Raw genomic sequence first — 16,434 nt, forward strand, 5'->3', positions numbered from 1 at the left:
TGATAGAACAAATTCACTGTTGTCACTTTTGGCATTGTTCCAGTATACCTGACCTGGTGACATCTTGCCTTTGGTGCCTGAGATGGTGGTGTTCGAATACAGTGTCTCTGGTCTGGTCTTGTAAGTTTCCAGCAGGGAGCCTCTGATGGCTGTGTTGGCACATGCACTGGCACATGGAGAAGGAAGGATACTAGGATGACTTCCAGGAGTCTGGGAAGTGTGATAAGAAGGCAGTGATAAGTGAAGCCATGGGAGTGAGTGAGACCACCCAGGAATAATATGCATGTAATGTGCAGAAGGACAATAGAAGATGGTCCAGGATGGAACCTCAGAAACAGGCCAAAAATTTAAGGTAAGGTGAGTGGTAGAGTTATACAGGTAGGATATAACAGGGCAGCAAAGCCAGAGGACAGTGTTTCAAGTAGGGACTGGTCAACACTATCAAGAAAAATGAAACTCATGCACATGGACAACATATGTGGTCATTGTGGGGGTGGGGAGGGTGTAGGTCGAGGTGGAAGAGAATATAGAGGGGATAAATGGTGACGGGAAAATTTTTTTTAAGTGAGAAAATTTTAAAAAGAAAGATAAAAGCTGAAATGTTCACAGAGATATAAAATTATTGTTGTTCTATAATGTGTCTGTTTAGCAAACCAACTGACAAGCAATTCTAATGAACAATTGTTCAGTAAGGTAGCCAATTTCAAAATAAGCATGCAGAAAGCCGTAGCGCGCCCCCCTCTTTTTTATCAACTAACAATAACCAATTAGAAAACATGGAACAGAAGACCCTATTCACAGAAAAAAATAAATAAATAAATAAAACAGCCCTTTACTATACCTTACCCATTAGACCTTATGTGATCGGTCCCCTGCTATTTGCTTCATCTCTTATTCTTGTTTTTATTCAGGTGAAATTCACAAAGCACAAAATTAACTATTTTAAAGTGAACAATTAAATGGCATTTAATACATTCAAAATGTTGTGTAACCACCAACTTCTACCTAGTTCCAAGATATTTTCATCACTCCAAAAGGAAAGCCGTTAACAACTGCCTATGTTCCCTTCCCTGCAGCCATTGACAACCATCATTTTATTCTTGTCTCTGAATTTGGATATTCTAGGACCTCATATAAGTGGAATCCTACGATATTGCCTTTTTGTGACTGGTTTCTTTCATTTATCATGGTGTTTTCAACTTCATTTACGTGGCAACATGTATCAGAACTTCCTTCTTTTAAATAACTAATAGTATGAATAGTGTATTGTTCTTCCTCTGTTCACTAACTCCCAGCTCCCTTGCTCTCTTTCTATTGTTCAAACTTGCCTATATCATTACCTTTGTTATTCCTCTGCCTGAAATACTCTTCTCCCTGATTTTCCATGGCGCTCTCATTCTCATCTTTGCAACTCAAATGTCACATCCTCAGAGAAGCCTTCCGTAATCACTGTATTTAACGTAGCTGAACCCTGAGTCATGTTTTATCCCATTATCCTATTTTATTGTCTTCAAAGTACATATCGCTAATTAAAATGAACAAAAAGTAATTTCTAGAGCAGGGGCTGTTTTGTGCCTTTGGCCCCTTAACAATTTAGTGAGACCTATGGGCTCATTCAGAATAACAGTTTTATTTTTATTTATTTATTTGATTTAATCTCTATTGTATTTTTTTCCATTACCATTTAGTCCCCTTGTACCTACCCAGCACTCACCACAGTTATCCATGTCCATGAGTCCATAAGCCTTTTTGCTCAATCCCTGCACCCCCTAACCTCCTCCCCCACTAGCTGCCATCTGTTCTCCATCTGAGTCTGTTCCCATTTTACTTGTTAGTTCAGTTTCTTCATTAGATTCCACATATGAGTGAAATCATATGGTTTTTAAATGCCTAAAATACACCAATTATACTAAAAATACACTTAATACTGAATTATTTTAAAATTGTGATTTAATAATTCATGTACTTCTCTATTAATTCCTTACAGAAATGTATTTATAGGCAGGCCTAATAACTCATAACTTCAGAGTATGATGAGTATAAATGCTATTTTGAGATATTTGTTAAAATGAAAAAGAAAACAAAAATATCAGTGATTTCTATTGGTCATGAAGTCTTGGGTACTGCTAAAATTACTGTAAATTGTTACCTATGTTTATACCTGAAGAAAATGCTAAACTTTAGTTAGAGATTAGTGAAAAAAAATTTTTTTCCTGTCCAAGTTTTTGGATGCCATGAATTCTATGCACAGACAGTGGACTGCAGTTTAAGAGCTCCTACCCTTGCCCTCCCTGACTGGTGTAGCTCAGTGGGTCGGGTGTCATTCTGCAGACTGAAAGGTCACTGGTTCGATTTCCAATCAGGGCACATGCCTGGGTTACAAGCCAGGTCCCTGTCTAGGGATGTGGGAGAGGCAACCAATCAATGTTTCTGTCCCTCTCTTTCTCCCTCCCTTCTTTTCTCTAAAAATAAATAAAAATCAAGTGTTGCTGGTTCGATTCCCACTCAGGGCACATGACTTGGTTGCATGTCAGGTCCCCAGTTGGGGACGCAAGTGAGAGGCAACCACACAGTGATGTTTCTCCCTTTCTCCTTTCCCCTCTCTCTAAAAATAAATAAACAAAAATAAAAATAAAAATAAATAAAAATCTTTAAAAAAGAACCGCTACCCTAAAAAGTATAAGATAAACAATAGTGACGAGGAGGAGTAGAGTATGTTGGAGCTGTAAGAGATTATAGTAAATGAAGGAATGACTAGCTAGAAGGAAGCTCCCTCTCTAGTCCTCACACCCATGGAACTTGGGTGTGAAAGAAGTAGTAACTTTCAGTTGAGAATGATATGAGAGAAGCAACTTCTTTGAAGAGGAGACAGGTATCACTTAGAAGAAGGAAGCATTTTGTGAAGAGGTTGCCTATGGGAGTACGGAATTTACCATGGACTGAGAATACAACAGAATGGGGAGGGAGAGAGGGCCACCGTGGGAAGATGAGCCATTGGGAATGGGAGTGGAACCTTTACTGTATTTCAGATTCCATGCTGGACACTGAGGAGACAAAAATGAATCACCTATTTAGGATTAGATTGAATCGAATTTTGTTGGTATTTGCTAGCTTGGCTGGTCTGGTTCATATACTTCTTCAGAGACCCTAAAAGCTAGGGTCAGCAGCAGAAAGATAGGCCCAGGGTATCACTAGATATTCGGGGGGGGGGGAGTAAAAACACACACTTTTCTCTCCTCCTTGGACCCCTTTTATACGGCAAAATACTTAAGTAAAAAACTTATGTAATGGAGAAAAAAAATGAAGCAGTGCTGTGATTAGATAATCAAACCAACCAATCATCCAAGATTAATTAGATAAGTCTAAGGGATGTATCCCTCACCCTCACTCCTAATTCTTCAGGATCCTTCTAAGGATCTCTGCAACCAAGAGATTCTTTGATGCTAGTACAGGCAGAAAGAAAGGACTGTATTTGTAGATTTTTATCTGGGGCTCCAGAGGTACTCTGAACCTGGATCTCTCTCCTCTGTATGTGGCGCCCAGATTCTAGGATTCTGTGATTATTTTTTTAAGCTGTTTTCCCTTTTCTAAAAGGGGAATCTTTCAAAGGGCTCAGATTGTGGGGGGGGGGTTGCTGCAGGTAGGAGGCACTGGCTGGCCCGCTCCTCCTTTGATCATGTTCCCTCCAGGCAGTGGTATCTGCAAACTCACTGCTGGGGCCTGGCCCCAAGGAAGGAAGCCCCAGATGGAGAGGCAGCAGAGGACAGCAAGATAACAGAGGCAGGGTTGTGGTGAAGCTGACCTAGGGAAGACAGCAGAAAGAGGCTGCAGGGGCAGCAACAAAGGTGGGGGTGGGGTGGGGTGAAGTGAGAAGCTTCCCAAGACAAGGAGGAACTGAGAAGTGACTACTGTTTAAGAAGTTCTAGTAAATCCCTCAATGGTGTGGCTCAGTTGGTTGGCTCTTGTACTGCAGAATGAGGGCTCACCAGTTCAAATCCTGCTGATTCTTCCCTCCCTTCCCCTCTCTCTAAAAATGAATAAATAAAATATTTAAAAAATATATTTTTTAAAAAGAAGTCTTGGTAAGACCCGAGAGCTGCAAAGTGTGGCTGCGTGTAGAGACTCAGTGAGCTTGGGTGTGTGTGTACATCTGTGAAGGCTGTGGTGGGGGGAGTATCTTTATCAAATTTTGCCTGAGTACTTAGATTTTAAAGCCACAATCTTGGAGGAAATGAGAACTGGAAAAGTATCTGGACCTTAAGAGAGCCAAGTGGAGAGCGCCACTGAATCATGCAAGACTGAGCAGAACCCAGAGCGTTCTGACAGGATTCCCTGGCAGCGGGATCAAGGAGAGGTCTTGGCCTCCACTGAGTACCCAGCACAGAAGGAATTTCTGGCATAAAACTGGGGAAGGCTGTATGGAAGAGGTGGACATTGAACTGGGGGAAGAGGTGGACATTGAACTGGGCCCTGAGGTCTAGAAGGGCAGGATTGGGATGAGAAGAGAGAAATGAGCATTCTAGAGTGAAGGCGCAACAGATGGGCATACATTTGACTCAGGCAGGGACTAAAGATGTGACCATCTTGTCGGGATTGGAGGTCCACTAAAGGGAGGTGGAGAAATCCAACTAGATAAAAAGTCAAATTACCGAGGACATTTAAAACTTCCACAAGAGACTGCATTAAAATCCCCATCTTTTTGAAGTTTCTGGGCCTTTTCCTTACTCTCCCCTTTAGCTACAAGCCCATCGTGGAATTCATCGATGCCCAATTCGAAGCTTACCTGCAGGAAGAGCTGAAGATCCGCAGGGTACTGCACAGTTACCACGACTCCCGCATCCACGTCTGCTTGTACTTCATCGCCCCTACAGGTCATTCCCTGAAGTCTCTGGACCTGGTGACGATGAAGAAGCTGGATAGTAAGGTATGGAAGCAGAGGCGAGGGCATGAATTACTCTTACTGGTCTCATACAAAGTAGAGGCCAGTTTGCAGAAGTCTTCTGGTCTCCTCATCCTCTCTTTTATTCCCTCTCCCTCCATAAAGATGGTGCTATTGATCCAGATCCTGTGCCAAATACTTTTGTTTTCCCAGCATGGGGCACAGGTTTGCCCTGAGCTGTCTTTCTGCCCTGAGCCCTCTTGGACATAAGAGTGCACGCAAACAAAGCAAGGTGGCTGCCATGGTCTAGGTGTTCAGGCTTTGCCAACGGAAAGGTGTTTTTTTTCCTTTGTCCCCATGTTAACTGGCCTGGACTAAAATCAAACATGCAAACTTGACTTGGAAAGTTATTATTTTTATTATCAATGCTTATTTTTAGAATCACAGTTAACGTTTGTTAAACTCTCATGTGCCACCATTGTGCTAAGTACTTCATGGAGCATCTCCTTGGATCCTCACAACAGCCCCATGAGGCAAACACTGTCATGATCCCCCATTTTACAGGGGAGAAAACTGAGGCCCTGAGAGGTTAAGTGACTTGCTCATTGCAATGTAGCTGGTTATTGCCAGACTCTAGATTTCGAATTCAGATTTGTGGCACCATGTTCTGTTGCCTCCCTACCTGAGAGAGATGGCTGCGGAAATCAGGCATGTCCCGCTTTAAGAGAAAACGAAAACTACAAATACCACTCCACATATAAATTAGACAGTGATTCTTTGTGTTAAAGGATTATTTGCTATACAAAAGAATTAACCATGGAAATCTTTAGAAAACTTAATTACTAGTCTGCTTTTCCCCTAATATTTTATAGGTGCCTGGCACTGTGATGAGCATTTTTTACATTTTTAATAAATATTTTATTGTTGTTCTATTATTTTATCTTTCTACTTATTCAGTGTGGTGGATACTATTATTCCATCATGTGCATGAAGAAACAGGCACAGAGGGTCAAAAATCTTGTTCAGTATTAGACAACTTCTACTGGGTCTGGGATTCACACTGAGCTCCCTCTGACTCCAAGTTTTTTTGTTTGTTTTTTACACAAATCTAATTAATATGCAGTTATTTAGCAGCACGTCCAGTGTAAAAACCCAATTTCAGCTATAATCAAAATAGAAGCAATGTTTCATTTTTCTCAGCAATGAGCTCACCACTCATGAGTAACAGGCAGCTCTGGAAATGTCGCCATGCCTTGCATGCCCTGTACAGGGCAGCAGAGAACCACACGCCTGGTGGCCTGGTGAGTGGGCAGCTTAAGTAAGCAGCCTTTGGCATATGTTTATAGTGTGCAGATGGAGATGTGACGAAGAGCGAAGAAGAAAACTGGCTCTTCCTGCTGTTCCCCTTTAACAAGGGCTTTGGCCCCCAACCCTCCCAAAAAAAGACTTCAAGGGAGGTGCCTCCAAGGTCCAATGTTTCTTTAACCTAGCACCTGAAGCCCTGTGTGATATAAGTTTTAGAGGTAGGTGCTCTTGAGTCAAAGTGTAAAGGAGGCCAAATTTGTCTTCTAAGTCCAAATCTCCAAACCCCCACCTTCATATTCCTTCCGGGGTCCCAGCACCATCCATGCACCCCACTGGAGGCTGCTGGCAGGAATGACTGTGCTCTCCATGTGCACCTGAGCTGGAGGGTGCTCTGTCTCACTAAGCCATGTGCATTTCAAGTTTCTTTATCTCCTGACAGTAAAAGCCTTGCCCCTTCTTGGAAGAATATCAAGGATCAGGTCAGGGTTCAGGTGGTTTGAATTGGGGGCAGTAAGCCTTTCTCCTGCTGTTTGAAATTGGACATTTATGCTTGCTTTTTTATGCAGAAATCAACCACAAGACTCGGGCAACATAACTCTTTGAATATCTCAGATCAAATTGGTAACTGAGAGGGTATTCGCCTAGCTGGGTTGGCTCATCAGTGTTTGCTGCCAAAAAGAGGGCCAGATGTGCATTGTCACTGAGCTCCCCGCTGCCTCCCCTTCCTGCCACCCCTCGTGTGGATCTCCATAACACTGGCTGAGGCTAGCATGCATTGGGTGGGTTGGGACAGCTTACTGTTTGCAAGGAGTGCCTATCTTTCCCCTTGTCAGTTACAGATTTCCAGCTGTCATCTTTCTGATTCAAATCACTGGAGCAGTGATCTTAATATTAAAATATCACAGAGCTCATTAATTTGGACCTGAGGTGGTAGACAGTTCATGGTTAAGACCGTGGGCTTAAGAATAAGGCTAAAGTTGGATTTGGATCCCAGTTCTGCTACTTACCTGCTCTGTGGCCTTGGACAGTTATTCAGCTTCTCTGTGCTTCAGTTTCTCATTGGTAAAATAGTGGTAATGTATCCCTTGGGAGTGTTATAGTCAAAATTGTGTTAATCTATGTAGAGCACTTCCTCATAAGCACTCATTGTGATAGATTATATTATTTGTTTACAAAGGTGGCCAGTCCTAGACCACTGGGTTGAGCTGTTCCCTCTGGCAGCTGGTGTAAGTCCGTGCCACCATCGGTTACAGACTATCAACAATGTGCCCATGTTACTCTTTTCTTCCATAGGTGAACATAATCCCCATCATTGCCAAGGCGGATGCCATTTCTAAGAGTGAGCTAACAAAGTTCAAAATCAAAATAACCAGTGAGCTTGTCAGTAACGGGGTCCAGATCTACCAGTTTCCTACAGATGATGAGTCGGTGGCAGAGATCAATGGAACCATGAATGTGAGTGGGAGCATACGGGTTCAATGTGCTGACCATTTGCTCTTTATTTTATTTGACCAAATAGCTGTCAAACATCTTCACCATCCATTTGAGTGTTCAATACTTGGTTACCTGAGTCTCAGGTATTTGTGAGAGAGAATCCAGAATCAAACATCTATTTCCTAGAGGTGGCTGCTTCAAAGCCTCAGAAATGCAGAGATTTAGTCAGAGACTAAAGGAGGAAAAGGCTGATTCCAGGAAGAGTCTGGAGTGGGGGATTCAGACCTCTCCTTCCACCCTCCTCTTTGATGCTGCTCTGGTCCAGGCCAGGCAGCCCCCAGAGGACTTCTGGAAGGGCAAACATTCTTTGTCTCTGACCGAAACAATGCTATGACAAATTAATTTCATGAATGAAAGAAAGGGTAAGAAAGTTGGCTGGCTTTGGAGACTCAAGGATAATCTGTACTCAGATAATCAAGCTCTCTGCCCCTGGGAGGGAAAATGATATATGACCTCCAATTTGTCTGGCGACTAGAGAAATGTTATTTTTTAAGTTTCAGGGTTGTGCTTTGACTTATTAAGTGTGAATGACTTTTTAAAAAAATAGCTTGCCATCTTGCCTCTCCTTCCTCACTCCCCCCCTCCTACAGGAATGAGTAATGAAGAAGGCAGAGAGTCAAACATCTCCTCATGCTTCTTTACAATGTGTTGATGCTGTTGCTGTGAAATCTTCAATGTTATGATTTCAAGGAGACAGCTAATAGCTTTCCAAAAGCCTCTGTTTTGGGAACAGATTTCTTTTTCTCTACTGAGCGGCATCAGTTTTTCCTAATGACATAATGCCTGAGTAGAGCCAAACTCAGGAAAACCTTGTAATAAAAGCCATTTTTAGAAACTTTCTGCTGCCACTGCCCCATAAGTTATCATTCTAGCATCAACTGCCACCTCTTATGAACTGGCCAACAGATTAGCATAGCAAGGCAGCAAGTCATTGTCTCTCCTGACTTTCTGCTTATCAGTACACTTGATATGTTTGTTATTAGAAGTCCCTTGTCCTCTGACAAATCTGGCCCAAGAGGAAGGCTATGTGGATTGTGGTAGGTAGAACTATACCTCTGACCAGTTGTGAACACTAGGAAAAGAAAGATTAGTGCTTACTCTCTCAAGAAGTCAGGATGTTTGAATGGAAACCAGGGTCTGTGACAATGAGAAAACCTGAAATGGTGCCTAACCTGCAGAAACATTGCATCCTAGACAGACGCATCATCTGGTGTCAGTAGCACTGGTATTTGGAAGTGCCTGTCACCTCAGAACATAGAGCCCCATAGATATATTCACACTTGGATTCCTAAGTCCCCAAGCAACTTTCAGGCTTGTGGTTTGCTTTGCTAAGTATGGAAAGGGGCTAAGAGTTCTCAGAAATCTCAAGGCATCACACAAAACTGCACCTCACTACATTGTGGATCAGGACCAACAATCATTTTGGCCTCTGCTCTCCTCTCAGTCCTGTCCTCCTGTTTGAACCTAGGGCAGGCACGGCCTTAATGTTGGAATCTTCCTGTGCTGTGAAGCAACAGTTAGTTGTCAACCATGCTGCTTGTGCTGTGAAGGGGTTTTGGCTCTTTTCTTACAATAGTCCAGAGCTTGCTATTTCACTTTGAAAAACTAAATATTTCTCCTTATGTAAAATTATAGTTGATGTACAATTTTATATTACTTTCAGGTGTATAACATACATAGTGATTCAACATTTATATTCTTCATGATGTGATCACCTCGACTAGTAACCATCTGTCACTATACGAAGTTATTACAATAATATTGATTATTTTTCTTATGCTGTACATTACATCTGCATGACTCATTTTTTTTTTTATAATTGAAAGTTTCGTGGACTTAAGGTTATCCCTGTAAAGATATCACTGAGCATTCATTCCCTGGCATTCCACCACGCTTTTCTGAGTGGGAAAGCTACTAGTGTGCCTGGAATTGGGCATGGTTGTGGGATGGGGGCATGTACGAGAATGCTATGTGTTATGTGTATTGTGATGAGGGACAGGATGCTGCTATAAAATGTGTGCACAGGATTGCTTAGCCTGCCTGCCACCGTTACAACTGTGTCAAAAGTCCCCAGGGTCTTCGGACAAGCTGTGGTATATGAAGCTGCACCATCAGAGACCTGGGCTTGGGTGATAGGATCAGTAGGTACTGGCCTTTCAATTTTGGATTTGACTCCAGCCCCACAGCCTCAGCCACCCCAGCCAATTACCATGAGAACCGGATTGGAAGAAGTGGAAGAAGCCTCTTGCCTAAGTGAAGAGGACCGTACAGCCATCTTGCCGCTCACCACTAAGGATTTTCATGGCAAGAAATGAAAGTAATGAGGTCTCAGCCTCCCCCTTGACTTATGGGCAGCTCTAAAAATCCTGATGTCAGATTGAGGGGGCAAGATAAAAGAGTGAGAGATCTTGTGGCATTTTCCTTTCAACCCATGCTCTAATAACTCTCAAGGTTGCAGACTTTAATACTAAAAATTGCTGCGCTGTTCATATCCAATGTCCTTTGAGTGGCTCAAACCTTGGCCAGGGACCAGGCAACTGGCCCAATTACTCTACTTGGCTCACTTGATTGGCCATCTGTGAGGTCTTGGGTTTGACCCCCATAAAGGCATTTGGTCACATGGGTGACCTGTAGGGTATCATAGGGAGACCCAGAGACAAGAGCCTTCCCCTTCTCTTGAGGCAGCAGTGCCACTTCCATTGTTTGTATACGCTTTTGCAAGAATCACCAAGGGTTGACTTGAGAGAGAATCAGGCAATGCTCTTGTTCAATCACAAGTAGGAGCCTGAAATGGGGGCAAGCATAACCTGCAGCGTGAATGGGAAATCCTCTCCACTCTGGCAGGAAGCCACACCCAATGGGGACATTGTCAGATGAGGAGAAAAGGGCACTGACAGACTATTTCAGTGGGTTGAGGGGAACGATCATGTACCCGCCCAAAGTATAATGGATGTAATGGGACCAGAATAGAATAACTCATGCCAACTGGATCATTAAACACTTTAAAATGTGCCAAGAAGAACTTTAGGTTGACATAAGACAGGAAAGGTAGTGAATCTGGCATTAGACTCATAAAATGAAGCTTGAGTCTATCTCTTATCGAAGTTTTCTTTTTTTTTAAAGATTTTATTTATTTACTTTTAGAGACGGGAAGGAAGGGAGAAAGAGAGGGAGGGAAGCATCAATTGAATGGCTACCTCTCGCTCTTGGACTGCAACCCAGACATGTGCCTTGACCAGGAATCAAACCAGTTACCCTTCGGTTCTCACACTGGCGCTCAGTCCACTGAGCCACACCAGCCAAGGCTCTTGTTGAAGTTTTCTGAGAGTGGGGCATCTCACCTCTGGGGGCACCTCATCAGAAGTCTTCTGGGTGAGAGAGTTCCATGGACTCCCCTTAGGAGCCTGTCACTGTTTCAGCAGCAGCACTGTCTTGCATCCATCAGTCTCTGCCCTGGGTTCCCACGTACCAAGTGTCACCCCTGGGAGTATGATAGGGGTGTACCTTCTCTCTGCTCTTCTTGACTCCATTCTGGTTGTCACAGCCATCAGTCTTTCAAGACCAGCAGAAAGAGGGCCAGAGCCTGGCCCCATGATTTCCCACCCTTCGTGGTTACTGACTTCCAGTAAATGCCATTTAGCCAAGAGGCAGAACAGAGACCACCCTGGGTGACTGGGGGAGGCTGGCATGTAAAGTGCAGTGTCCTCACTGCTTCCTGGGAAGATTTGGGCATGAGAGTCAAGGACCTAACTCTCAGTTAACCTTTCTGTATGTCAATCCTCCCAAATCACCAATGGGGTTGATCATAACTGCCCTGTAATACTGTTGTGAGAATCAAATTAAATCTGCCTGGGAGCAATGGGAAATGGCATCTTTGCATAGACGTATCAGAATAGACTTTGATGCCAGTTGCAAAGGAGTGTGCCGTGGGAGGTCTCTGTAGCCCTCTGAAGCTTCCTGGGTGGGGGCTGTGCATTTTAGAATGGGGGGGGGGGGCGGCAAAAATGACAAGTTTAAGGAAGAGGGAAGCAAGTGACCCTGTCATTCTAACAATGTCTCTTGGAAACAATAAAAGGCCCAAGGGAATACCGACATTTTTTATGCCTTTATTCTCTTCGTTTTTTTGTCTTCTTTCCTGAGCCTAGAGGAACACCTTCCACTTTACACAGCCTCCTTCTCCATCACTTTCATCTGAGAGCCCAGAATGTGTGAGGATGATACAATGTGGTTTCTCTTTCTCACCTCCTCCCTCAGTCTAGCCCTCCACCGTCATCAGTGCCCCTTGGCTCTTTTGTGTCATGTGGCCAAAGGTTTGGGGTCTCTGTAAGAAAGACAATGTTTTCCCAGAAATGGGGGAGGATTTGAGGCTCCTGACATGTCTTGGGTCCCTGAGTGGGAATGAATTGTGCCCAGATGACCCCACGGCAAAGCCGGCTGGCAGAATTCAGAGACTGCTGGCCCTTGGGCAGGGTTTACAAGATTTCAGTATGCCCCTAATACCCTGTGTGTCACATGCCCAGCGACCCTCTTGATGATTCATTCCCCCTACTAGAAGTGATGAAACGTTTCCCACCTTCACCCTTTGCCCACTTTCTGTATCCACAACCTCCTCCTTCCGTATATCATATGTCCCTGTTTCAGGGGTGGTCAGTGAAGTAGGAAGGGGTGAATAGCGATGACACTCTGAGAGCAGCTGAGAGAGGATGAGGGAGAGCCACTTCACCTGGCTGGCCAAGCACCTAAGGGGATTAGCAGATGTTCTGGAGCTAAGAACATTCTTGGGACTCAGAGCTACAAGAGAATGGAGAGGAAGGATTGGCTGTGAGATCAGTGCACAGATTAAATAAACAGAAAACCTTTGCTGTAGGTTTCCCAGAATTGAACTGCCTCTTGTAATCTGACCTTGCACGACCATTCACCCTAGGGTTTGGAGTGCTCACCTCATCTGCTGCTCTAACCTCTAAATGGGCGTGACCGACCAGCAGGCGTGGCCTTTGAAGTCAGAGAGACCTGCAATCCACCCCTTGCTCCGCCGCTTACTACCTAGCCCTTCTGGATCACAGTTTCCTCTTCTGTAAAATGGGATAATAAAAATACTTACCTCAAGTATCGTTGTAAAGATTCAATGAGGCAATGTGATGTAGAGCACCTGGTATGGAGTGCCTGGAGTTGAGTGAATTGTTGCTGCTAATATCAGTTATATAGCTACAATACTTACTGTTAGTACAGCTGCTACTGCCTGCAGTGTGAAGCCTGCCTGCTTTGACTTCCCATTAAATTAGCTGCTCCCTCCTCTTTGTTCTTCCAGCCCTTGAGCCTCTGTTTATAATCTGGACCTTATTGTAGTATTATTGTTGGTATGTCTATCCCCTACCAAACTGTGCACTCTTCATGGGCAGGCTTTGAGCTTTTTCAGTGTCGTATTTTTTTAATGCCTAGCACATAGCAGGAGCTCAGTAAATATTTATAAAATGGAAAAATGAGCCTACAACCGAGGCCTGTTTCTCCAAGCAGGCTAAGAAAGCTCCAGTGACCTTTCTACTTGTCCTTGCAAAGTTCTTTTGGGTAAAGCTCTGCCTGGAATCACCTGATTTGTAAACAATATTTATTCAGTGGTTCCATTTGGCCAGTGGTCGCTCAGCACTTATAACCTGACCAGCTCCCTGCAGAAGGGATGCTTTCCCAGGCCCCACACTACCAACTGGTGGCGGCTGCCTCTTCTCTGACCCACGAAGCCTTCATTATCCAGGCTTCCCTCCTCATTACTCCCTGCAAGCATCAAGCTCAGACCCCTGTTTATACTTGGTCTTTCTTTCCTCTCTACTATTTCCATGGCCTTGCCACTGCCGTTCTAGGAGTATTTTTGAAGCACCTACTGTGTACAGGGCACCAGAGCATACATTTGAGCCCTTGGTCATATTCTGTCTTACATGATTTGAGGTACATAAATTGAGCTTCCCCAACAAGATTGTAAGCTCCTAGAGGGCAAGGGAGTATGTCTTCTACTTCTTCTATCTTCCTTACAGCATCTAAAATAACCCAGCAGTCACAAGCATGTGGAAAAATACTTACAGACTTGGCTCCTAGGCTCAAGAGTTCAGTGTGAGGTCTTCCTCCAGGGAAGAATGAGAACAAGGAGCGTACAGCTCAGTCAGCAGTGCGGTTTCAGTATAGACCTATTCTAATGGTTCTCACACTCTGGGGAAGAGGGAGGGCCAGTGATCCCAGTATTCTTGTTCTCCTTTGGCCTCTTGATCCACATATCGCCCTGCCTCATCCCACTCACCCATCTTCCGAAGGCTCTTCCCCTCAGCAACTGTGAATACTGAAGAGCTAGTACACAGTATCCAGTGTGTCTACTTATTGCTCAACTGGTTTTCTGTCTTTGTATGTTCCCTATGCATTCAGCCATGTCATTGTTGCCTTTTATAGTGAGTCTCTGAACTAGCCTGGACTAGACCTCTTATCCCCAGGCAGCTGGGGAGCTTAAGAAATGCCCCTTGATGTTGACAACAGTGAGGGACACTGCAGCGTGAGTGCCTGAGGCCCAGGAGACGAGCAGCAGTTGTATTGTAGGAGCTATGCCTCTCTTCTTGAGGTCTGAGCCTTTGTTTCCCTGCTGTTTCAGGCCCACCTGCCTTTTGCTGTCATCGGCAGCACAGAAGAACTGAAGATAGGCAACAAGATGATGAAGGCCCGGCAGTACCCTTGGGGCACCGTGCAGGGTGAGTGTTTCCAAGAGACAGGGAGAAGGAAGACCCTTCTGTCTGTTCATTGTTTGACCCCACCCACTGTGTGACCAGTCCTTAACTTGTCCCCAGTCTCTACTCCTTTGGCTGGGGCCTCGAACAGCCGTAGGAGTCGCCAGCAGGCAAACTGGCTCCTGGATTCTCTGCCATGAGTAGGTTCTCTTTCTCTCCAATGGAAAAAGCATTCCTAAAACAAAAACAGATGTACCTGGAGCAAGGTGGGAAGGAGTGTGCAAGAGAGCCTGTGTACTTGCCTGAGTGCACCAGGAGATTTATAATAATGTCCAAAGCGGTGTTGTTCATAATAGTGAATAATTAGAAATGACTCAGATATCCATTAAAAATAAGTTGGATAAATCGTGAGATGTTCATATAATGAGATATTATATTGCAGTGAAAATGAATAAATTATAGTCACATCTACATGAATGCATCTCAGAAACATTGAGCTAAATAAGTCATAGAAGAATATATGTTGTATGATTCAATTTACATGAATTTCAAAAGTAGACAGAACTAAACAAGATTATATATATATATCTTTAGGAATTCATATGTAAGTAGTAAAACTATAAAGAAAAAACAAAGAAATGAGTGATAAATTCAAAACTCTTCTAAAGTGCTGGTAATGTTTCACTGGGGTTGTGGATACATTGGTATTTATTTTTAAAAATTATTTAAATTGGCATATTTCGCGCACTCCTTTGTATGCGTGATTATTTTGCAATTTTAAAGCAGACTTATTGTATACACAACCAAGAAAGTTCCTTATGTGACCTGCCTGATGTGTGTTAAATTACAGTCGGACTAGTCCATTCAGTGGACAAAACGAGGCCTAGGACTCTGCCATGGGTAGGAGGGGTGCCTGGCCCTCCGAGTCTGTGGCTGTAAGCTAGATCTGGTATTGCAGGGGCACCATGTGTGACAGGGAGGCTGGTTTACTGCAGACTCACCCCTGACACTGAGCAAACAAGTGGACGTAGGTGGGAAGTTGTCCACATCTCATCCAAAGGCCAGCTTGTTTTAGGACGCACCAGAGACCCTCAGCAATACTGGAATTTTCCATGAGAACAAGACTAGTTGTCAGAGCTGTGCTAGGTTTTGGTTTTCCCTGCTATTTGGGGCGGGAGATGCTCCACTAGGAACATTTGCAAATGGTTCTGAACCAATAGTCCAATACAGGTAATGAATTTGTCATCTGAGAGACAGGAAGCTAAGGTGACATAAGAAGAAGCCGGCAGGCATGGTTCCAATGATTCCTCCAACTTAGACTATCCCATACCTAACCAAGAAAGCAGTTTTTGAATGTTTTCTTATAAATCAAGGTTCACTGTTCTATTCAGGTGAGGAAGAAACTGTGTATTGTTTGAGCATCCTGTAGGGGCATTAGAATCACTCCTTCTAACTGACCTGGGGATCACTGTCCAAACATGGAAGAAGAGAGAGTCTTGAAAAGTTGCCTGATTGAAGCAATTTTTAATATTAGCTTATGTTCTATAACATGATGGGTTTTATCCCAAAGGCAATGGGCTTTAAGCAGAGGGGTTATGTGGGCTGATCTGGGCTTTGAAAAGATTACTGTGCTGATGCAAGGCAGTCAGCTGTGACTGTGCCCTACCCTATCATCCTGGACCCTCCCTGCCCCCCATTACCCTCTCCCACACTCTGCAAGGCAGAATCTGGGGTGACTGTGTCTGTTAATCATCTCATACCTCACTATCCCACATGGTCAGGCTAGCCACTCCCATTCTGACACAGTGGAGCCATGCTTGGAGACACGTGCCAGAGCACTGCTCACACCCTTATGTTCTAACTGGAAGTCCACATTGCTATGATTTAGTCCACATTTCTGTCCTTCTTAGCCACTGCCCCAAATGCAGACCTTTGCCACACTCTTTTGAGGAGGGGGCTTGTCCACTCAGGCTGGAAAATGGGGTCCACTTCATCCCGGTCACTATTGCTGCTGTCAGGCCATTATCCACCCTCTAAAAAACACCTCCTTTGAAA

The 16,434-nt window shown here is 44.0% G+C and overlaps 1 protein-coding gene across 8 annotated transcripts in view; it reads left to right on the forward strand.

The window, feature by feature from the left end:
- Window positions 1-16,434, forward strand: part of SEPTIN6 (septin 6) — a 73,394-nt gene that overhangs the window by 39,894 nt on the left and 17,066 nt on the right. For all 8 annotated transcript variants that reach the window (XM_090265251.1, XM_090265253.1, XM_090265252.1 and 5 more), the window contains 3 exons: window positions 4,738-4,924; window positions 7,478-7,639; window positions 14,307-14,403. In XM_090265251.1, the coding sequence (XP_090121377.1) occupies window positions 4,738-4,924; window positions 7,478-7,639; window positions 14,307-14,403 (446 nt within the window). The remainder of the gene's footprint in view (window positions 1-4,737; window positions 4,925-7,477; window positions 7,640-14,306; window positions 14,404-16,434) is intronic.

Source organism: Furipterus horrens, unplaced genomic scaffold (genome assembly GCF_987537825.1).
Source record: "Furipterus horrens unplaced genomic scaffold, mFurHor1.1.pri manual_scaffold_17, whole genome shotgun sequence".
NCBI classification, from domain to species: Eukaryota; Metazoa; Chordata; class Mammalia; order Chiroptera; family Furipteridae; genus Furipterus; species Furipterus horrens.